This window comes from Drosophila busckii, chromosome 2R (assembly GCF_011750605.1).
Source record: "Drosophila busckii strain San Diego stock center, stock number 13000-0081.31 chromosome 2R, ASM1175060v1, whole genome shotgun sequence".
NCBI lineage: Eukaryota > Metazoa > Arthropoda > Insecta > Diptera > Drosophilidae > Drosophila > Drosophila busckii.
Window position 1 is genome coordinate 10195161 of NC_046605.1, and position 25769 is coordinate 10220929.

The window sequence follows — 25769 nt, forward strand, 5'->3', positions numbered from 1 at the left end:
ATTGCTGCGCCATAGAAATGTTTCGTAGTTGGCCAAAAATTCAATTAACTTGCTTGCCAAACCGCAAAACTAGCACAAAAGCAGCCACGCCTTAAAAAAAAGGAAAACCGCAGACAGCAAAAAAATGTTTGTTATTTCATTGAGCGAATTTTTCTTGCAACTTGAGTTCAACGACACACTTTCACCCACCCAAACACCCACCCCACTTACATTGCATGCAACAACAATTTCTAATTCACATTTTTTAGCTTTAACATTTGTTAATATGCAAAAGCAATTTGTTACTTACGTTTTTTTTGTTTTCGTTTTTTTTTTTGCATTTTCGTTTTGCATTAACATTAAATTGTTGTTGTTGCTGCATGCAATGCCTTAACACCTGTAAATAGTTGCAACAATACAAACGCAACAACATGCACCAACACATCGCAACCACCACCACCACCAACAACAACAACACCACAACAACCACCACCACCACCACCAACAACAACAACAACACCATCACCATCAACAACAACAACAACAACAACTTGTTGCTACAGCTCAAACGCACAATCTTGTTACATTTAAAGAGCCTCCACTTTTGGGACCAGGCGCCGGCTTTCCGCCATTTGGCGCACCCGAATATCATCCCACCCAGCCGGATAACTGGAAGGGCGCCTCTATACATCCAACTGGCCTCATGAAGGAACCCACCGGCGTTGTGGCCGGACGCAATGCGCCAGTCGCCTTCGCTCAGCAAGGTCAAGCCCAGGTGAGTGCCCAGCCCCAACTTCTAGTTGAAATTTAAGCCAAGAGCTTAAGGCTGCTGCAGCGTGTTGCATCAGTTATATATATAATTTTTCATTTTCATTATAATTTTAATTTACAATTTTTGCGCAGCAGCCAACCACAGCCATAAGCTCCGGCGCAGCATTTTAATTAACTTGTTGTTGTTGTTATCCTTTCACTTATGCGCTGCCTTTTCTCTTCTACCTTGTCCACTGCTCTAGGGTGCTGTCATGATGGTCTATGGCATGGACCATGACACTTCCAACACAGATAAGCTCTTCAATTTGGTTTGCCTCTATGGCAATGTTGCACGGGTAAGTCAAACTTTCAAAACTTGATTAATTTATTAAAATAATAAGTAAAGGAAAATGTGAAATTGTTTATCGAACGATTAATTGGTTACAGTAGAAATTGATATTGAATTAGATGAACTATCAGCGATGGAAGCCATAATGATAAATTTTTAAATATTATAGAACAGATATTCACCGATAATATTATAGCAATGAAATGAGAGTTAGCTACAGTAGAAATTGATATTGCATTAGGTTAATCAGCGATGACAGCGATCGATTAATGTATCGATAAATATTAAAGTTAGATTGGTATTAAATATTCATCGATAAAATTAAAGTTAGCTTTTGGTATTCCCAATTTATTTTTAAGTATTATAGCGATGAAATGAGAGTTAGTTACAGTAGAAATTTACATTGAATTGGATTAATCAGCGATGAAAGCGTTAAGATGACCAATTTTTAAATATTATAGAGCAGGTTATTATATCGAAAAAAAGTTAGATTGGTGTTAAATATTCATTTGGTATAGAGTTCACAATTTATTTTAAAATATTATAGCGATGAAATGAGAGTTAGCCACAGTTGAAATTTGTATTGAATTGGATTAATCAGGTGATGAAAGCAATCAGTAGACATTGAAAATAATTTAATTTTAAATATTAAAGAACAGATTATTGTATCGAATGAGATTAAAGTTAGATTGGTATTAAATATCGATCAACTAATCAGCAATAAAATGAAAGTTAGCTATGTCTATTGAGTTCACAATTTATTTTTAAGTATTATAGCATTTGATTGCGTTTAAATTCAAGTGAGAATTTAGCTGAGTAACGTATTTTAAAGGATAAAAAAACCAAGGATCCTTTAAAAAATATAAATGTGGTGTGCCTAAATGTCCAAACGTGAGTGCTCCATTTGTAAATGTGCAAATAAAAACGAAAGGCAATAAAAATGAAGGCAAAGGGCAGTAAAAGCCGCTAGGCCAAAATCGTCAGCAAAGTGGGTTGGATATTTTGGGGGGTGGTGCGCCCAAAAGACATTTAGATAAAGCGTTTTAGATTAATGCCAGACATGTGGCCGCATCAAAAGACGCCTGCGGACAGCAATCAATGCAAGCGTCATCAGCTTGTGTGATGTGCGTCTCTATGAAAAGCAATTGATTCCCTTTTTTTGGTTAAAGCAAAAAGCCTTTAAGCAATGCAATGTTAAATAAATCAAAACGTGTCACAGACCACAGAGAAAATGATTTTGGGCTAAGCGCGCTGTGGGGAGCGTTTAGAGCGAGCAACTATTATGGGAACTGGAAGTTTCAACAATAGAGCGTCGCAGCGCTTCACCCCAAGTCAAATCATAAGATGTGCGCGCGCTCGCTTGACATCAAAGTTAAAAGCTGCAGCTTCGCTCTGCTGTTTCGCCTTATTACCATTGTCCTTTGACAATTGCGCTGCACCAAGGACATAAAGTTCAAAGTGCAGCCACGTTTTGTGTGCAGAGCGGTCTTTAAAGTTAGCTAAATGGGTTTGCTGTCTGTATGAACGCCGCGATTTCAGCAACTATAAGAAGTAGTGTTACCAAATTTGCAGCGTTTTTATATTTATATATAACGCATATTCAGTTAGTTTTAGAATTTTAATAACTGCAGCGCTTTTGCGGCGAATCAAGAAGAACTATAGCACGTACAGGGAGTGAGTCTTCTAATGTCGTCTGTGCTCGAATTTTGTGCTTTTGTGTAGTGCATATGTTATGTACACGATAAACAAGTGCAGCGCATAGTCCTTGGGGCAAAAATCCTTCAGCAGCAGCAACAGCCCCACCGAGCGTATGCTTAATATTGTTTCAATGCACGCTTATCGCGCATCACTCGCAGCTATTTAAACATTGTAATTTCTTTGGCAAGTGCACACCATTAGCCAATAATTTAATTGACTCTAATACGCGCTCTCGCTCACGCTCATTCAATAGCAGCTACAATTAAATGCAATTTACGCGCCAGCGCAAAAGAAAAACTAAAAGCAAACTAAGCAACTGACAGGAGAGCAAACATTTGTAGTTGTCGGTGGTTGGGTGGGTGGTTGGGTGTGTTCAAGGCGAGGCAATTTAGTTGCTGACTGGTTAGTTGTTGGCCCTGGTTGCTTGGCACGGGTCCGGTCGAGAGGATTTATTACAAACTTCCTGTCCGAGACGGAAACTACTCATTAGCCATTAAAAATGATTATGCGCCAACATTATTCACTGACGTTAAGCCACAAAAACAAAAGCGAAGCTGCTCCTCGCTACTTACGCTCGCTTTTGAGTCGCAAGTCCACGTGCCCTGACTTGACTGTCTCATTATAAAACAGCAGCTGTGTGTGTTTGGGCTTACGCTGCGTATGTGTGTTGTGCGCACATCAGTTTATATGGGCCGACATGTTTGAATTACGAATGAGAAATTGATGGGCACTCAATCAGAGTGGGGCTGCTGCTGCTGTTGCTTTTGGTGTTAATGTGCCTACCCAGGGGCAAGCCCATTTTAAAGACATGTGCCTTGGATTAGCAATAAATTGCAATGCATGAAGTTGAAAAAAAAAAGAAGAGAGAACGAGCCAACGCTTGATTAACCCTCTCGGCTAAAGTTAACAAGCCATAGATGAGTTTCTGATATCAAATATATATAAAGTACACACACACACACACAGCTTAAGGCTCAAGGCCATAAAACATGAGCTGAATGAACGGGACGGACGCTGCTTTGCATGCCGTATACGCAATACCTGTGCCCAAGCTTACGCTACGTGCTGCTGCCTCGCTACATCTCTCTCTTTCACTCACACTTATGACGCTCACTCTCTTGTATGTGATTTTTCGTTGTAATTTTTAAAGCCATACACAGACTCTCGACTCTGTACTCAACTTTGCGTCTTGCATATTTTATAGCGTGCAATTTGCTCTTAGTTTATATTTCGTTAGCCAATCTGCTTAATTATTTGTTTTGCTATGAAGTCATGCACAAATTGATTTCCAGGCCAAATGGCTCTAACACAAATCAGATAAAGTTTAAGCAGCAGCGGCAGCAGCTGTTGGAACTAAAAGTAATGGCAATCTGCTTAAGCGTTACGGAGCCACCCCACCCAACCAGCCACCCACCCACACGCACTCACAATCAAAACGCACTCAATTAAATGCGCATTAAAAAAGCATTTGCCCTGTTGTAAAGCTGAGCTTGTGCTTTGTATAAGTATTTCCTTCTTATATATTTTTTCTGCCTTTTTTTGAGGCTTTTGCGTTTGGGGAATTGTGCCCACCATTGCAGTCAATATTGTTGCTATTGTTGTTTGGCCAGGGCGTTGAATGCGTGAGCAATTAAATCAAACGACAACCGACGCCACGCCATGCCACATTGAGCAGCAGACAAAGCGAGCACAAAGGCCATATAGGCTAGAGTATTATGGGGTATATGCAGCATATACATTGAATATTGAGCAGGCCAAAAGTGGAACGCACTCAACTTGTTAATACTTAAAAATTGAGCAGACAATTTGAAGCAATTTAAAATTACTACAAATAAATTCAACTAAACAGAGATGCCCTAACGCACACAACTTGTTAATACAAACATATTTCTAATTTGAAGAAAATTTAAATTCAACTTATTAATACATCAAAATTTACAATTTGAAGAAATTTAAATTCTACATTAAATTTAAAGTATACCCAGCAATGAATAATAAGCTTGCCAAAATGGAACGCACCCAACTTGTTAATACATAAAAAAGTAGTTTTGAATAAAAATTTAGAAATGTAAAATTACTACTTATAAATACAACTGAAAAGAGACGCATTCGCCCTTTAAATACATCAAAATTTTAATATACTATACTTTAAACTTCATCAGTGAAAAGAAAGGAAATTAAAAATAAATTCTTTATCTAATGAGACGCACTCAACTTAAATTTTAGCGCATATTTTAATAAGCTTTGCTTCGGCGATTAAAACTAAAAATGTGTAATGCTGTATATATCTAGGAATACTAAGAATATCTACTTTAGTGTCTCTGGGATGCACCCAACTTTTAAATATGTTATATACATTAGTTAATTATGCATATTAAATCAATAAATTTTAATACAATTAACTTGAGGGGGAAGGAAATTGAATATAAAAAAGGTTTGCTGTTGATATGGAAGTTGGAATGCAAATTTTAGCTTTTACTACAGCGTATCTGACGCCACATACAGCTGAACGTTAAAGCCATCGCATTGTTTTAATTAACGCAACGTACACATGAAAAATATTTACCAAACGTTTTTGTGTACTACATATTAGCCAGGGCGTGGCTGCGTGGCTGGGGCAGCAGCTCAGGCTGAAAGGGCAAATGCACAGCTCATTAGACACGCAACGAACGTCGGTTCGGGCACCAGCTCCAGCACCAGCTGACCAATGACAACGCCAATGGCAGCGGTGACGACTACGGCGCAGTTGTGAGCAGTGAGCCATAAAGCGCTCTTTGATTTGTGCAAGTCCTGGGCGTCTGTTTTGCGTGTCGAGCTGTGTATTCCCCTGGATATGGATATGGATATATGAGCCTACCTAGCATTTGGCTTGGCATGGGAATTCATAAAGCGTCTTTTGTTTTTGTTGCGAGTTGAAATTTGTTTTGGGCTATCTGTGCTCTTTCTGCATCACTGATTTATACGCTTTATATATATATATATATTTTATTTTATGATTGCTAGCGTGTCTGTCTGTTTTCGATAAGCCTCATTTAGTTTTTATTTACTGCAGCGACTTTAATCCAAGCCTAAAGCTATTCGTTATACTAATTGCATAGTTGGGCGCATAAATATTTTATAGAGCTGGTGGCAAAGTTTTTGCATTTCAAGTAACTAAATATTTTATTTCACTCTTGAAGCCATGACAAGACTTTGCCCATTAACTAAATGCTCTGCATACTTGTTCAATCTTTATTGCCAGCCAAGTATAAAATAAAGGCGAGTGCGCCAGTTGAGAAAAATATTACGCCACTTGACTTGATTGTCTGTCTCTCTCTCTGGGTCTTTATTATTGTTTGTGGTAACAAACAATTTGCCTGTCACAGTAAAGTGGCCCAAGAGCACTTGCAATAGCCAAGACAACAACAGGCAGCAGCAATTATTTGTTGCAGTTGTAATTCTGTGTTGAATTTTCTTTAAATATTTGTGGGTTTTTTTTTATGCGTAGTTAACGCCTTAGGTAATCGACTTAAATACGCCAAATTGCGGCTACAGCTCAGCTCAGCTCAGCTAATGCCAATTTTAGACAGGTGCCTGTCTCTCTTGTTTAAAACTCGTTTTCACTATTGAGTTCAATGCCTTAGAGCAGCAGTAGCCAAGTTAGCCAAACAAGCAGCCAAGTGTTCCCCTTCCAAAGCAAGCAACATGCATTGATTTTTCACTTTCACTGCTCACTTTACATTGTTACTTTTGTTGCTATTTTTCGTTTTTCTTTAAATTATAGCATTCGCATAATAATAAGCGTTAATTATGTTGCTTTCTTAAGTGAAAAGTGCTTGTTGGCAAATTGGTTTAGCTTTAAGCAAAGTTGTTTAAAAATTTTTGGCAATTTGTAAACCTTAGAAAAGTGCAACAATAGCTCCAACAATGCGCTGCAAATTAAGGATGTCATTCTATTTGATAATTTCATTTCGAAGAAAATTTTAAATTGAATTCAATGAAAATGCTGAATTTGCTACTAATACACACACACACACACACAGCGTGGAGTCGGGTTAAGAGTCTATAAGAAAATTCAATCAAATGGTCCGCACTCTCGACAGGTCAACACCCAATACTCTCGTTGCCTGACAGTTCTCGTTCTTGTCACAGTGTGTGTGTGTGTGAGCTATGTGTGTGTACGTTTGTATGCGTGCGCGCTCCTGGCCACATAATTGAATTTATTTACATTTGCGACACAAATTGAGGTGACAGTTGCAGCCTGACAAGCTGACAAGCCTTGACGCTATCTGTCATTGAAAGCAGCTTGAAAGCGTTTTATTGACGCTTTTCAATTGCCAGCTGCTTCTGCAAGTGAGAGTGTGTGTGTGTGTGAGCATGAGCATGAGTGTGTGTTTGGCATTGCATTATAATTGACTAAATTCAAATTTGTTTCATATGCATAAGTAAATTCGTTTGCAAATAAGTGTACCCAAGGCAATTTCAACAGAACACTTCTCATAGCGCAGCTGAAGCATTAACAGTTATTTCTGTATAGGCAGAGCAAAGCAGCGACGCAGCGTCGATTTCGTCTGCAGCGCTCACTTAACTTGTGGCCTCTCACTCTCTCGCTCAGCACGTAGTCGAAGAACTCACCTCACTCACGTAGAGCATTAGCTTTGCGTGTGTGAGAATGTCACCTGATCGGTGGCCAGTAAATTTCCACTGCAGCCCTGATTTGACTTGTGGCCTTTCTCTCAGCTGCATTTTAAGCTCAACACGCGTTAAAGAACTCACCTCAAATGTAGGCTGCGCTCACTTGCTTAGAGAGCACGTCTGCTTTGCATATGAATTTTGCGGGGAGTGAGTTTTAGTAAGCGAACGGCGCCCAAGCTGTGAGGATGTCACCTGATCGCTGGCGCGTAAATTTCCGCTGTAGCGCAGATTTGACATGTGGCCTTTGACTCTCTCGCTCAGCAGCACTTTAAGCTCAAAGAACTCACCTCTAACGTAGGCTGCGCTCAATTGCTTAGAGAGCGGGGGTGAGTTTTAGTTAACGAACAACGCCCAAGCTGTGCGAATCATCTGATCAGTGGTCAGTGAATTTTGTCTGCAGCGCAGATTTGACATGTGGCCTCTCTCTCGCTCAGCTGCACTTTAAACATGCACGCAGTCGAAGAACTCACCATAAATAAAGGCTGCGCTCAATTGCTTAGAGAGCGCTTCTGCTTTGCATATGCATTAACTTAGCGGGGGAGAGATTTAGTAAACGAACGGCGCCCAAGCTGTGAGGATGTCACCTGATCAGTGTCCCGTAAATTTAATCACGCTGCTGTGCGTGCATAATTATTTTTTTTAAAATATATTTGTGTCTGCTTATTAACATTTATATTATTTAAATTACAGATCAAGTTCTTGAAGACAAAGGAAGGCACTGCCATGGTACAAATGGGCGATTCAGTGGCCGTTGAACGTTGCGTGCAACATTTGAATAACATTCCCGTTGGCAGCGGCGGCAAAATACAGATTGCATTCTCGAAGCAAAACTTTTTATCGGAGGTCATAAATCCATTCTTGCTGCCGGATCATACACCCAGTTTCAAGGAGTACACCGGTTCCAAAAATAACCGTTTCCTATCACCGGCACAGGCCAGCAAGAATCGCATTCAACCACCGAGCAAAGTAAGTGGCAAGCAAAGCAAAATAAAAAATAGCAATGAAACTAATACTATGCACTTTTGTTTTGTTGCAGATCTTGCACTTCTTCAACACACCGCCTGGTCTGACCGAAGATCAGCTGATTGGCATATTTAACATTAAGGATGTGCCCGCTACATCGGTGCGTCTATTCCCACTGAAGACGGAGCGTTCATCATCCGGCCTGATCGAGTTCCCCAACATCTCGCAAGCTGTCCTGGCCATCATGAAGTGCAACCATCTGCCTATTGAGGGTAAAGGTGAGGATAGTGTTGTGTTTAAGTGTTCACTCAAAAAAGAAAAATGAAAGAAATTATATGCTAAAAGTCAAGATGAAAAAAAGTTACACAAAATTTTCGCATCTAATATCCTGCTCCACATAACCAACACCACCAACCACCAACCACCACCACCACCACCACCAAAAAACCACCACGCCCACTAACCAAAAAACAACCAACCAACCAACCTATCCAACTACTGAGTACTGCTCCGCTCAGAGCTCGAAGAACAGCAGCAGCAGCCCCAAACTTCTGCTGCATGGCACTTTGACTTGTGCCGCCCGCCACAAAAAGCAACCGCCAGCTTAGCACCCCAGCCCACCCCACCCCCAACCACTTTGCCACAAACTTTGGCGTTTCATGTTCCCTTTTTAGTGCTTTTTTGGGGGTAGAGCTTAAAAACTTTCCACCTAGAGCGCAACACTCGCGTTGAAAATTTTAATTTGGTAATTAAGATAAACAATTTCAGTTGCCCGGTTATTTTATATGCCAGCTCGCGCCCTCGGCTATGGCGGCCATAACAACAATTAGTAGCGCCCTGGAACATTCAAACTTTAGCACATAAATATAATGTTTATGTATTTCATAAATTGTTGTTGTTGTTGTTTTTACGTTGCTTGTCAACAGGCTAATTACCATTTATTATTTGCATCAATGCCAGCAACTTTTGATTGGCTTAAGCTGCTGTCAATGCCAGCAAAGATTATTGGGGCAAAAATATATTTTTTTGCAATTGCCAGCCATATTGTTTTTAGGCTCACATGACCTATTTTTGTGACTTCCACTGTTGCTCAAGGATTAATGCCTGCTGCGCTGAATTTATGCATACACAAATAATTTGTATGCATTGTCCTGGTGCTGGGCATGCCGCCGCCGCTCCAAGCGACACTCACACTAACACTCATATGCATAGGCGTCGCCAGCGGGGGTGGGGAGCTGTAGGCTTTGGTATCATTGTTTACACCTTAAGCAAAAATCTTTTATGCAAATAAAATAGCAGCGCAGCCAGCAGCAGGAGCAGCATTCGGGGGGAATAATATAGAAAATGCCAGCAGCAGCAACACACACACACACACATGCATATGTGTGTACGCATATATTGTCAATATTTTTGGTGGCTGCTGTTTGCATATTTGTTGTTGTTGTTGATGCATTTCCAGTTGCTGTTGCAACACGAGTGACGCTCGAGTGCTGGGTAAATAGTAATTAAAAGTGTAAGGAATGCAAATAGATGCAACACACACACACAAGCACACACACATGCAACACATGCCACATGACGCATGGCAATGCTAAATGTAAACAGATTTTCATTGCATACTTTTGCAGGCTGTGAAATTATGCAACTAGCTATAGCTATGCTTACGTCTATGTGTATGTGTGTGTGTGTGTTTGTTTTTTTTTTATGCTGGTTGGCAATTTTTACTGTTGAATGATTTTTGATTGCTAGCAACCAATTTTATGTGGGCACATAAAACTTGGTTAGACCGCTTGGGGGTTACCAACTTTTTTACGTTTGGGCTCATAAAAACGCGTGCGGGCGGGCTAATGATTTTTATTACAATTGGTCGCAATTAATTGAGCTTTCGCTCATTAAAATGAGCTACCTAACTTTGAACCTAACCATACCCCATACCATACCCCCCACCTACCTTCCCATCCCCACCCAAACTCTGCGAAAAGCAATAACTTAATTCAGATATACGTACAACACTTATACACATTACTACCACAAAACTACTATTAATACAAGCTCTGTAGCTCTCTAGGCAGCCATTTCTATAACAATGCAATTTCTTCTTTCTCTTTTCCCCCCGCACCACCCGAACCAACACCACTTCTCATTCATTTTAGGCACCAAATTTCCATTTATCATGAAGCTGTGCTTCTCCTCGTCGAAGAGCATGAACGGCGCCTGGAATAATGCGGCCAATGAGGGCATGATCGAGAAGGAGAACGATGGCGATGTCAAGGTGGAGATTTACAATTGAGATTTGATTACCATTGTGTAAAGCAACCAGCCAGCTATGCAACACACAATAAGAAAATAAACAAATAAAGCTACAACAAGTAAACCAAAATAACAACAACAACAACAGGATGGTGAGCAGAAAGGATACAACAACAACAACTATTAATGATGCAATGTGGCAACAACAACAACAACAAGATAATATTAATTGAATTGATTCATTGAAATACTTGACTTGAGAATTTAAAACAACACACAACAACAACAACAACAACAACAAGAGAAAACTCATGTCGCAAACGCATGTAACTTTTTTACGCGCCATTTGAAAGTTAAAGAATAAATTTAGCAATTCTAAAAAACAAAGTAATTGAAAATTTATTAATTATTTAATTCAAATTAATAATACTAAATGTGCATGCCGATTCAAAATGGCGTCGTTCAAAAGCTACACACACCCAACCAACCAACCAATCAACCAACCAACCCCACAATACAAATTACACTCTCATACAAAACTAGGAAACCTGTTTACATGCGTTTGCGTTCAAGCTACAAAAATATATATATATAAACAAATACATGTTAATTGAATTGTGGATGAAATTAGGTTTAACAAATCAAAACTACAACACAATTTGTTTAGTTGCAACCAAGAAATTTTTTGAAAATCAACACCAATACGTATTTGGTTTTTGTAATAGTTGCTCGTGTGTGTATTAGATTTGATGAAAAAAAAACAACAAATTGTAAACAAATATGTAATATTCAATTGAATAATTATTTAAAATAAATACAAAATTTTAAACACACATTCATATTAAAAACAAAAATAAGAATACACGCGCTAAATGAATTAGTATCAAGTCCCCCTACCCCCCTCCACAACCAACTGACTTTCTAACTAACTATAAATATAATATATATATATATATATACATAATTCTTGTTTAGTTAATTATATTTATGTTTTGTATAATATACTTACGATAAATGGGATTAAATGCAACAAAATTTCTTTGGACAATATTTCGAAAAGTATTCACGTGTGAGAAGAAGAAAACTGACAAGAAAACAAAAATGTTTATAAATGTGCGAGAGAGCAAAACGTGTGTAAAAATTAAACCAAAAATTTAGCAATTTTTAAATCAAATTTATTAAACTTAGTTATGCGAAATTTGGCCAACAAATATTTTGCAAAATTTTTTCATAATTTAACTAAATTAGTTTAAATGAAAAGCGTAAGCAGAAAGAAAAAAGAAAAACTTGCACAAGCCAATGTTTTTTTTTTTTTTTGTAATTATTTCATTAAACGACAAACAAAAGACAAAACATTAACATAATTTTTGTGCTTAATTTACAAAGTTGAAAAAGGCATAAATTTATATGTATGAGCTGTATATGTATTTAAATTAATATTAATTTTAATTTTACACTAAATGTAAAAAGAACAACTAAAGCAAAACAAAACAAAAAAAAAAAAAATACAAAACAAAAACAAAAAAATTGTAAGCTAAAGTAAGCTAAGTAAGCCTGTTCAGCAAACAGGCACAAGCATACAATACATACATAAATACATACATGCATACACATATACAAACATAAAAAGAAAATAATATTAATATAATAATAATATTTTTGAGGCGTTTTAAGGCTTAGCACGAGACAGAGCCAAACATTTCGAAATTCCGCGCTAGCAGAACTCGGCGCTCGACGCATAAAAAAAATTACAAAAAAAATAAGCATTAAATAATAATTAATTTAAAAAAGATATCAGCAATAAAAGCAACAACAACAACCATATCAAAGGCGTATGTTAGATTGACTATAACAAAAAGATAAATTAAAAAACATAACAATTATAAAATGATAAATATGCAATTCAGTTAATTTTACTTTAATTACAAGCTAGTTATAAATATTGATTTTTCTCTCTTTAGTATTTAATTATAAATGACAGTTAGGCAGGGCGCTGTTCTACATACTTTATGTTCTTAAAGCAAATCAACGAATACATATATATATATATGCTATATATATATATATAGAAAGTTAATAGTTAAGCGCGTTAAACGAATTTTCTTCATACCTTTACATTGTGTATGTATTTCTCATAATTTATTGTGTAAACAAAATCATTTAGCTTCCATAATAGCAAAATATCGTTTCATTTCATGCATAAACACATACATACATACATCATACATCAACACACCCACACACACATTGTGCAATTTGTGCTTTACAACAACAACAAATACATTCATTTGCTGATTTTTTAATTTATTTTAAAAACTTCTTTCATTTAAAATATTTTCATTTCTTTCTAATTGTATTAGTTATTATGTAAATTTGTTGTAAATCGTAATAAAATTGTAAAATATTTTTCTAAAATTACATATATAATTGTACTTAATTTAAACAATTTTAAAAAGCAACTAATCTCGTTATAACAAAAAACAAAAAAGTAAACAATTTATTTTCTTAAGAACTTAAAGCAACAACGATCTTGAAGCTCCTAATTAGTGCATAAATAATAATTAAACAAAAAACATAATAATTAATATTAATAAAAAACATAATTGCAGCAGCAGCGACAAACAACTTGGTAGCTATTTATGTTAAAATAATAATAATAAAACACACACACACACATACATAAATGATAAACATTGCTATTGTTACTATTGTATGCAACACTCAACATCGTTGCTAATTTTTAATTTTGTATACATATATCGGATATATAGCCTATATATATCTATGCGTACGTATAATTTGTTTTATTTATTTTTAAATTTTGTTGTTATTTTTTAACGCGTATATTGTGTGCCCAAAGTTTTGTAGTATGCGCGCTCATTTATTTTGATATAAATATATATATATATATATGTACAATTATTTTATAATTTTGTTTGATTTTCATCGAGGCATATGTTTTACAGGAATTGAAACGTGACAAATAATTTTTGCTTAACTATAGATAAACTCGCAATAATCATCAACTATGAACACGCACAGCCCCTGAACTCGTTTTTCCTTTTTGCTAATTTTCTAATTTTAGATAAATCAAATCAAATAACTAAATACAAAAATAAACATAAAACAATAAAGAAACTTTATGCCAAATTGTTAAAGCGTGAATCCTGAATTTTTAACATATCGAAATTTATATGGATCATAATTGATGGCTTAAGACATACGATTTTACCAGTTTAGGCATTAAAAATATAAAAAATACGAATATGAAAATGAAAATTGCCCAAAATTTCACAAAACTGCTAACAAACATAATCGATTTGTTGAAAACAAACAAAAAACAATGCTCTAGCATTTAAGCTATAAGTTATAGTATGTCGTATGATTAGTGTGTGGTAAAGAACTAGCCAAATTGTTTTAGTTTATTGCGCCTTTTGTTTAACTAGCCAAAAGCAAAACTTGAAACTTTAGTAAAAATTACACAAGGCATTGGAAATCAAATTATGAGAAGAACTAAAAACTAAATCTAGCTACAAATTTGTTATTGTTTAAGCCAGCAAATTGAATTTGTTTGCATTTTGCATACTTTGGTTTTTGTTTTTATTTATATTTTGTCGCGTAGTTTTCAACTCTAAAAACAAAAGAAATGCGCATGGAAGCACAAGGTAGGTGCTGTTTATAACTAACTCAAAGTTTAATTCCCTTAAACAAAAAAACAAAGAAATTAATAATTGCTCAAATGATTCGCTTAAGTTAATTGTAAAACACGCATTGGACACCAATTTACTTACACATATAATGGACCAGTTTATTCAGCATTGAATTGACAACCACCAAGAATCAAAAAACCAATAAAGTATTATACATGAAATTGATGAAACCGTCCAAAAAAATAAATGAGAAAAAGCAACACACAACACACACAGACAAACAAAACACACGAGTTGAAAACTGCTAAACAAAGTCAAGCTGAAAATTAAAACGATTTTCCTGATTGATTTGATGTATGCCATGCAGCTGCTTTACACGAGAGTTACAACTACCCGAGCTCAAAATATATTTCGAAATTGATTTATTTGCTAAACATGTTGACTACTTTCGAAGCTTTTTTCATTTCTATCTAACCCAGGCAACAAGAACACCAACAACAATGAACAATGAAAATAGAGTATGATGAACACTTGACAAAAACCAACAAACTTTGTACACCGAAACGAATTCTTAATAATCTTATAAAACCAACAGACAAGCAAATATAAGCATAAATAATACTATAAAAGTGCATAACTATATTCTTATAGGCTTTCTAGTTTATATACCTTACACACACACACATACAGACAGACATACACATACACACATGCATGGAAGTACTTAATATATAAACAAATATTTACATATTACTATACTATGCATACATATATGCAAGTACTTAACACACACACACACATACACATACATATATGTAGCTGTACATATATACCCCTATATATATATATACATTGTTTTTAACAAGAAGCAGCAGCGCGTGTCAATTTTATAAAATGCAAGCAAAATGAAATTAAATAAGTGAAACGATTTTGCTTTAGCATGATGTATGGCAATTACATAGTTACATACATAACATAATTACACCACAAATTACACCAACACCACTACACCAACAACAACAGAGACACACACACACAGACAAATACAGACACAGACACAGACAAGGACAAGCAAAGGAAAGAGTTGTAAAACTAAAGCATAAACAAGGACAACTGCATAGTGTAGTCGTACGCGTAATTACTGGTGATAATTTTGCAAAAAAAAAACAAGTAAATAATGAAATAATTTAAAAACTTAATCGAAACGAATCGATAACTTAATGCTAATCGCTACAAATAACGATTAACGTTTAACAAATAGCGTACATTTCAGAAAAACCCAAAAATGAACATAGATGTCTATTATACAAATTACTTATATATATATATATATACATATAATTAATACATATATAGTATGTGGTACTTATATATTAAACATTCCCTAAATGTCTTAGCTCACAATTCTCTTCGCTGGGCACACAAATTGCAAACGAATATCGTAACGAATTACACAGGAAAGCTCTTTCAGTATATTAGCAAATTAGGCATTTTGAATTTAGTAGACACAGTATTAAGTTAACCCCTGCTTGCCCCCCCAACCACCCCGCCCGGCCCTAAGCCCTACCGTACACACACTTGGGCACAGTTGTGGGCACACTCATTTCGCTTCGACATAATTTATTGAGCATTTTAATCGCTTCGCCTGCCCAGCAGGCTCACTTAATAACTCTGTGTGCAAGTTTCTGTGTGTGTGTGTGCGTGCCACATGCGCCTGTGTGCGTGTGTAGTATGCAAAACTAGCCACACTCTAAAAGCCAGCAGAGGCTTTATTGTAACACTTGCGAGTGCTCACTGTAATTAACGTTTGAGATATTTCTATGTTGTCAAATACTATTTTAACACACCAACTGTTTATTAAATGTTAAATAAACAGGCAAACATTAGCAGTAGAAAAACTTTGCAGAACGCTGCAACTATAAGAAATATATTTTAGATTTAAGCGAAATGATCTCAAGTTGTTTCAGTGCAAGCAAACCACAGCAAGATGTGACTAGACAACGACAACTTACGCACACACACACACACACATTCTTGTAGGTTGGGGGGCAGTACATTCCCAGTTAAGTTAATTTGACGTGTGCAATAATATAATTTGAATTTTGTGCTCTCTGTTCACTAAACAATTTCGATTGTTATAATAATAGCAATGTTAATATGCAATTTAGTTGAATTTACGTTAAACGTTTTTTATAGTTTAGTTAATGCATTAAATTTAATTTAGATTATAGGCGGAAATAGTATTTAAGTTTCTCTCTTTCTCTTTCACACACATACACACACACAATACATAGCCACTTGTTAAACTAATCCACCGAATAAAAAACAATCTCATTAACTAAATTTAATTAAATTAAATTATATGAATATAACAATTTTAACAACAAATTTGCGTTACTATTTCCGCCGCATCTGTGTTTTTGCGCATTTAAGTAGTACGAATATTTGCGACGCGACTGTAAGACACGCTGCTTGCCCAAAAACTGCTGCATGCTTTAAGGCGCGCAGTAGCAACAACCAACAACAAGAAGAAGCAAATGCGTTAGTTATTCGTATTGAATGTTTTAGTCGACAAGCGTAATTTATAAATAGCGAATATACATATATTTAAAAATATATAAAACCAAACTAAATTTACACCTAATACTAACACATACATACATACATTTATGCTACATTAACTATACATACATACATAATTATAACACTAATATACAGTCATACATGCATACATACATACATACATAATTACATTAAGCCTACAGAATTCAACATAATCAGATTACAAGAACAAACAATTTTTGATAACAACTTTTTCGATATCTATTAACAATTTTTTAAACACACACAAACACGTTTCTGCGTCTCGTATACACACACAAGCACACACACACTATTACACAAACAAAGTTACACACACACACACACACACATATATGCTATATATGCTATATCAAGCAAAAAGTATCAAAAGAAAAACTCCAAAATATATCACTGCACAGCAAAAATTTGTTTAAATAGACATACAACACACACACACAGTCACACACACGTAAAACGATTATATTAAACAATTATAACAAAAAAATTTAAAAAAAAATACAAACAAACCAACTAACTATTTATTAAATGTTGTTAGCATTTCAAAAACAAAATAAATACGCTGTAGTGCAAAAAAAAAAAAAAAACAAAAAACTTGCAAAACGCTAATTAAGCGGGGCAACTATAAGAAAAATGACATTTATATTAGATTTAAGTAAACGAACAGCCCAAATAAGAGAATATGTCTCAAACAAAAAGGCACAGTAACAACAACAACAACAACAGCAACAACAAACAAAAACAAATACCACAACAAATACATTAAACATAATACAATTCTTTGATCTTGAGCGAAAACAAATAAATGAAAAACTTAAACTTATACACAAAAACTCAAAAAAGCAAAAACCTTTGTTTTATTTCACAACAACAGCCAACAACAGCAACAGCAAAACAAGCAAATAAATATTAATATATTAATATTTATTTCATTAACGCAATATTTCACCTCAATACTCACGCTATACTTTTATCAATTTACAGTTAACAACAACAACACAACAACAACAACAAATAACTAACAGTTAGTGGCCGCATACAACAATAACAACAACAACAGCTACAACAACAACAACTACTACAATAACAACAACAACAAAGCACTACAGTCACCACCCTCTACAGTAAAGTAGTAAAAAATTTAAGTAAAAGTTACAATTTCAAATCAAGCAGCATTCCAAATACCAAACTATAGCTATAGACAGCTGCATGTAACATTAAAGCCAACATTAATTTATAAGTATTAAGACTTAGTTCAAGCTCAGACAGTATATTTAGTAAGCTTTAGTTAGTTACACAAACAACACTCGAACTGCCTGCTGCATGTGGTAAGTAATAAAAAAAGAGCTGGAGAACTATCGATAGCAAATTGCTGTATCGATAGTTTTACGCATTAGGGAGCTAAAAGAATTGTAAAGTCAACACACATTTACATTTAAATATTTAAAATTTAATATTAGATTTCATTTTCTATTGGAATTCCATTTACAACTCCCAAGTTTTTGAGCCTTCAATAGTTATCCAGCTCTAAATTACACTAATTACACTTGATTTAAGTTTAAAGCATTGTTAATTGTTTGTCAAACGCGCCATTAGATAAAACAATTTAAACCAATGCCAATGGCAGCGGCAAATTGTCTGCTCCAGCCTTGCAGCCATTGATAATAAAACAGTGAAGCGCAAAGGCTAACGGGGCGCATTGAATTGTGAAATTTAATTAGTTTTCACAATAATCAAATGCATTATGATGAAGCCTATGAACAGCAATTTAATTTCACATGCAAAACAAATAAATGAAATGCGTGACAACAATAATTGCTGCAATTCGACTGTCATATACGCTTTTAACCCATTGACATTACTTTTAATTTAATAATTTATTTGTTGCTACATCGAAATTCAACTGTTTCGTTTCTCCATAATTAAGCTTGTAAGCCCGGGCTCAAAGTTTGGCCAACAAAACCAAAAGAAAGTATAAAAAGGGTTTTAGCCACAGTTTTAGTTCAAGGCTTTTCTCAATAAATAATTTACTTAAGCTACAAGTTCTATGCAAAATAGCAAAACTCCCCAGCAGCAGCAACAGCATTGGGCTTAAGCCGTAAGCCGTTGTCTATTATTTCATTTGCCATAGACTTACATAAATATTCCATTTGAGATGCATGCCAATGCGGCTACAAAAGGGTTTATCCTTGTATTTCCATTTTGTTCAACATTTTCAAGCCATTTGAGTTGATTTTCTTTGTCTGTGTGTGCGTGTGTGTGCTGTCCGGCTAATAAAACAAACCTGTATTTATCTATGGTAGACACGTATTTATTTTAGTTTAGTTTATTTTATTTCATTTCATTCCGTAGCCACAACAATGGCTGCTTATTTATACGCCCAGCTCTTTCTACGGTTTAGAGTTCTACGCTCTCCTGTTTTTTTGCTCTATGGCGTTAAATTGCATGTCGCAGCATGTGCAGCTCTTGGCCATTGATTGATGGCCAGTTGGCCAGTGACAAAGGCAAACAACAAACAAATGCAATCTAGAGAGTTTAAACCAATAAAAACTGTTATCGAGTATGCAATTTTTATTGCTATTGCTTATTTATTCATTTATTTATGGTTTGCTCATCAGCATTCAGGCATACGTATGGTATAAATAATAAACAAATTCAAAGAGCTTATTTACCTAAAACTCAAAGTAACTTTATTGCAAAGCAAACTCGGCTGCAAAATCTTTTGTAATAATTCAAGCAATGGGACCAAATTTAAGTTGCTTTGTTCATTTCGATTCGCTTATGTTTGTGGCAATAATAATAACTTTACAAAATATAAATAATACTAAACTAACATTTGACATATAGCCTTGATAAACTAAAAAAAAAAAACCAATACAAAACTATTGCAGTAATTACTTTATGAAAACCAAAGAAAACTTGACAAAAATTGTAAATAATTAACACATTACGCGTAAGTTTGTTAACTACAAGTGTTGTAATTGTAATTGTAAATTTTGAATTCGGAATTAACTAATTTGCTTTTTTAACAAATTTAATTTTTGTATTTTTATAAATGTGTTGCGCTAAATGAAATATACATGTATAACTAAATTAAGCAAATTGTATTGAAAAATGGGTACAATAATTTACAAAAAAATGAATAATCAAAGCAAGCAAGGTCCATTTAGGAAATGAAAGGTTCAACAATTTGCTCATAACATATGGTTGACTACATTTTTCTTCTTACATAACATAACATATATATGGATGTGTATATTTTGACATTAAATCTAAGTCTAGACACAATCAGCATAAACAATAACGAGTACACCAATTAAAGCAGTAAATGCACTTAGCTTAGTGTCAATTGTCTTTCAATTATTTTTAACTGTGAATTATAAACTAGTAAACTGCACAATAAACAATGTTAATTATAGCATATACATATGTATGTAGTTATATATAAAACGCACTAAACAAATATGATTTACAAGAATCACTAAGTCGGGTGTAATTAGTATTCTAATTAATTTTTGTAATTAAGCAAGCAAAAGTTCGCATCCAAACGCGTTGTCCCGTTACGCGGCGAACAGAACGATCCTAATGTCAATTTCAAGTAAAACTTAAAGGTAGTTGTGTAATAAACATGAACATCAATTAAGGAATAAGTCAACAAAAAATATTAAGCAAGCATTAGCCCAAAATAAAATATACATTTACTATAAATACTTATAAATAAATAGATAATTATAGATTAGCAGTTCTTTAAACAACAAACTTCATACTTCGTTTAGCCTAACTTCGAAAACAAATTGTATAAAAGTTGAACAAAGCAATTGTCAACACAGAGAAACGTGATGTTGATTTTTATTTTTGTTGTTGTTTATACTAAATTCAAATGTGATTTTGCATAAATTAAAGTTATGTATGGTATATGTAAATTGCACTTAAACTTAACTTAACAATAACTAAACTAAATGTACAATTGATGTATCCTTTGAGTTTGTGTTTGCAACTAATTGTGTTTACTGTAGGCATACGTACATATAGACAATTTACTGTAGCATTCTATATACCATATACATATACTACTACTACTTAGGCTATATACTATATACATAATGCTAACAAATGCTAAACTGTGACTTTAATTTATGCCACCGACGCCTTGCTGTCTATATATGTATATGTATGTATGTATCTCTATCTCTTTCACTCAGTCTCAGTCTCAGTCTCTTTCTAACTGCAATGCGTTGTTCTATCATTTCACTGACTAACTGTATAAATGGAGTCCAAATAAAATGCCACCGCCTCTATTTCTAAATAAAATAAACTTAGTGGAGAAATCAACAAACAAAAAAAACCGAATTGTGAAATAAACAAAAAACATTGTGTCTATATACTTATAGCTGTAACTGTAATTCCAGTGCATGTATGTGTGCGTACATAACTTTATATATATATATACATATGCATAATAACTATGAAAATACATATATAGAGATTATACATACATATGTGTACTTATACAACAAATAGATAATCTTATACACACTCACACTCAAACACACACTCATACGCACACATGTGTATGCTCTAACTCCTTTTTGGAAAAATTTATTCAACGTTGCTAACTACAGTAAACGGAAAAAGAATAACAAACGAAACGATCAACTCTAAAGCAAACAGCAAACATTTGTAAGTAGCGCTTGATTTGTAAGTTGTGGTGCAACCTGATCAAGTATAAAATAATATTCAAGTAACTAACACTAACATAACATAACATAGCTAAGGCAATAGGCTATACTCTATGCTTAAAGTTCGGTTCAATGATCAGGGAGTTAGCTATAGCTATAGAGATTCCCTCAGCAACAACTTCAGCTACTATCCCTACTAGCCGCCCAACTTTATACTCTCACACTAACTATTGCTAGTCTAGAACTACCCACCAGCTGCTCTCACAACAACAAGAAGAATGGCGAGTCTTTCTTATAGAAATTACCATATCTATATACATAGTATGTTTGCCATCACTATAAGAGATGCTCTCTCTTCTCAACGCTGACTGCAGAATACCACCATATTTAACTAAAAGAAAACAAAATCGAACATTAAGTTAAAACTTAGAAAAAAAAAAAACAAAACAACTCTTGAGTATATTTTGAAAATGCTAGGAGCACGCGTCTCTGTCTAGGAGACGCTTGTATGTATACAAAAGGCATTAAAAAGCAAATACCCATAATTAGCATATAAAATACATATAAAATATATTTTATTAGTAGCGGAATTTAAATGTAACTACAATAACAACAACAACCGAAACGCAAACATAATAAATGTTATATACATGTATTAATAATAACTAAACTAAACTAAACCATTGTATTTAGCTATAAGTGTGTATTGAACATCACTAAACAGAGAATTAATTATACATCAATGGCAACTCAAATCCTTCAAAGAAAAGTTGTTAAGTTTTTCCGCTTTAAGTGTCAAATTAGCTAAATGATAAAAAAAAAACGAAAACCAAAAAATATATTTGTAATTAAAAAAAAACTAATGGCTTAATAAAATACAACATAATATACAATTTTTAACTGTTAGCGCAAATTTTAATTGTAAAGAAATTAATTATTTAGTTAAGCGCATTGCGACATTTGTTAAACGAAAACATGAGATTTTATTTAATTTTTAATAAAAAGAAAAATCTTAAAAATTGCCAAAAATAATTAAAAACACACACACACACATACATTTACACACACAAATGGGAGCTTTAGTACCCAGCATGTTGTCTAATCTTTAACAAATAACCAAACACACATACTTTAAAAATAATATACAGAAAACTTAGTAACAAACACAAGCGTAATTTACAATGTTCATAAACAAATAAATATAACAGCAGATTGTGTGTGTCAATTTTGCAGCAAACTTGTAATTGAAATAAGCGCAGAACAAATATAATGCGAAACGGACAAAAATATCGCGCAAGTGAAAATCGAAACCAATCCATGAGAGTACGATACATATTGTAAATTGCAAAACAGTGGCAAATTATAAATAAACAAACCAACAAACAAACAGCAACTTTATGCATACAACAAATATTGTAAAAGCAACACGAAATGCGAATAAATAAAAATTAAATATTAAATTAAAAAATTCTTTGCGTATTTCATTTTTGGAGTTATGAGATTTATGCAGCAATGAGTGCAGTTGGGCATCAATAACAGTTTGAAGCTCTGCCAGATATGTTTAAAACAAGCTTAATAGGTTTTATGTGGCTAGACAGACCAACTAATAGACTCAGTTAGAACGCCTGCTGCACTTTATGGAGTCCGAAGTCGCATCTGCTTTTGCCTTTTATGCACTTATATAATTAAACTGAACTATGCAACCATTATACTTTTTTATACAGAGTCTAATGACAGAAATTATGATAAATGTTCAATATTTTTTTCCATATTTATTTTAATCAAAATCTACAAAAGTTATTTTTTGACTATTTTCATGCTAGTCCTAGTCCTGCCAACCATTCGAACCCAAGCGCTACCCCCTTCATATATATTCCATATACAGTTACACACCATTAATAATATTCACTGTCGTGTTGTGACAGCTAACAACAAGCAAAATATTGTGGTAAACGAAAATTTACTCAACGGTCAATAGCAGCATACGTTGAACTTTAAAAGTTTATCAAGCAGCATCGTTAAAATTTTTAAAACAGCAAACAAAATGCAATTATGCAGTGAACTTTAACATGGGATAGTTAAAACTTTGACTTACTTAAGCCTGTGTTTGCGTGTGTGTGAGTAAAAGGTTAATGGCAAGCAGTGCAAATGACTTCATTAGTTTAATTGCAAACATTATTATAGCGCGCTTATAGCGAAAAAGATAGAGAGAGAGGAGAGAGAGAGAGAGTAGAAAAACGCTCTTAAGTATGCAAGCTATGCGGGGAAAAAGTTTTGGTTTCTCACTCAGCCTGCAAACAACAATTGTTGCTTGGCCAAAAGATGCAGATAATGAGGCAAGAGGCAGCAGGCCAAAAGGCAAACTCTGGCAAAAAGAAACGCGTGAAAACACAGGCAGCCACGTTCATTTTTTTCTTTCTAGCTGCATAAAGCGACTAAATTATGCAGCAAAGGCAAACGAAAAGCTAAAAAGAAATCTGCGCAAGCTGCCAAAATGCCAAACAGCTAAGTGAGCAAACTTGCAACCAGCAAAGGATTGCAACAATAATTAAGTCAAGCGCCATAAGTTGCAACTGCATAAACTTTTCACAGAATTTAGTTAGTCTCATCAAAATGCTGGCAAATCATAAGCACTGAGGACATAAATTGAGGCTAATGTGATTTTTTACTGCCAACGCTGTGTCTATCTAGTCTAACATATAAGCTACGATTTGTATCTACTGTCTGACTTAACGGGCTTACGTCACGCTATGCACATCCTCGCATCGAATATCATTATTAGTGCAATTTCTTTTTTCTTTTTCACACACACCCGCACACACATTTTCCTTGGCACACAAACTTTTAGCATAATGGGCATATTGGCTGCATACAACTTTCATTTCCACACCCACAGCCCCCCTCATCATCATCTGGTCTGCTTAGACCATTAAAGAATGCATCAAAAAGGCGGAAATTGCCTTTTTTCCAAAGCCTTTTCACAGCCAGCGCCCCCGTCTTCAGCCAGTTGGCAAGTTTGTCGGTATAATATTGAAAATTAGCTGCTTCGATATTAATGTGCAAATTGCATTTGCCAGTGATGCGCATCGAGTGAGAGTGAGAAAGCGAGAGCAGGTGAAATGTGAGCAGCTTAGAGAAAAAAAGGAGCATAACGAGAATTTCAAAAAGAAAAATAGCAATCTTTAGCACTTTGGAAATTGAAATTGAATGCTGCACTTTGTGCCAAGGCAATGCTAGCTAAAGTGAGAGCTTCAATGATAAAATAATTATTTTTAATTAACAGAATATGGCAGAGTGGCAGGCAGGCTGACCGGCTGGGTGGCGCTTGTCTAGCAGTTAGTTGAACAAAAAGCTAAACATTCTTTACAGCTGTTTATCCCACAATGACCCACAACTGGCAGAGCTAAAATAAACTTTGACCCAGCGCACTGTGGGCCATTTAAACAAATAAACAAGTTAGTGTGCTTAAACTAATTTTGTGTGCGCGGTTTTTTGCTGTTTGGCCCACTGTGGCGGCGGCCAAAGAAAATTAGAAAATACATTTTTCAGCATTAAAAATTGTTCGACGTGCGGAGATTGCGGTAATTTCGCTTAACAGTTAGCAGCTACACACGCACAACAAAAACGAACACGAACAGGACCAACAACAGCAACAACAACAACAACTCAACGGCCAGTGGTTGCGAATGTTTCGACACATGCTGCGGTGCCAGTCAAACACACCTGCTCGCCACAAGCTGCGAGAGTAGCTGGAAGCTGTGCGAGGTGGGTGGGTGGGTGGAGGGTGAGGGTTCAAAAAAGAACGTGTGGGCGTCGTTAAATGTCGAGAGTGCAAGCCCAACTGTCGGATGGCATGAACACGAGAACGCAGGACAGCAGCAGGAGCAGCAGCAGCATCAGCAGCGGGTTCCAAATAGTGAGGGCAACAGAGCAGCAGCTGGCACTTGACATGAGCAACGGCACAACGAAACAACTCGAGGGCTTTCGTTCAACTAGTACTCTCGTGCTTTCGCACATTTCACTTCCGTTTGAAAATGGCAAAAACACACTAAAACATACACACATACACATGAACACCCAACGGCAAACTTTCACACACACACACACAGCCACGCACACATTTAAAGAATGCATGTCCATTTGAAGTTGTGTGTGCGCCGAAAAAAAAACTGTAGC

General features: G+C 35.1%; 1 protein-coding gene across 16 annotated transcripts in view; it reads left to right on the top strand.

Annotated features, from left to right (window-relative positions):
* LOC108596109 (heterogeneous nuclear ribonucleoprotein L) overlaps positions 1-10821 on the top strand; it is a 104070-nt gene extending 93249 nt beyond the window's left edge. For 10 of the 16 annotated variants that reach the window (XM_017981530.2, XM_033293269.1, XM_033293270.1 and 7 more), the window contains 5 exons: positions 573-754; positions 993-1085; positions 8141-8416; positions 8487-8691; positions 10567-10821. In XM_017981530.2, the coding sequence (XP_017837019.2) occupies positions 573-754; positions 993-1085; positions 8141-8416; positions 8487-8691; positions 10567-10703 (893 nt within the window). In that variant the 3' untranslated portion in view covers positions 10704-10821. Of the gene's footprint in view, positions 1-386; positions 755-992; positions 1086-8140; positions 8417-8486; positions 8692-10566 lie in introns of all 16 variants that reach the window. The other 6 variants (XM_033293265.1, XM_033293267.1, XM_033293268.1 and 3 more) reach the window with 2 other exon arrangements.
* The last annotated feature ends 14948 nt before the right edge of the window (positions 10822-25769 follow it).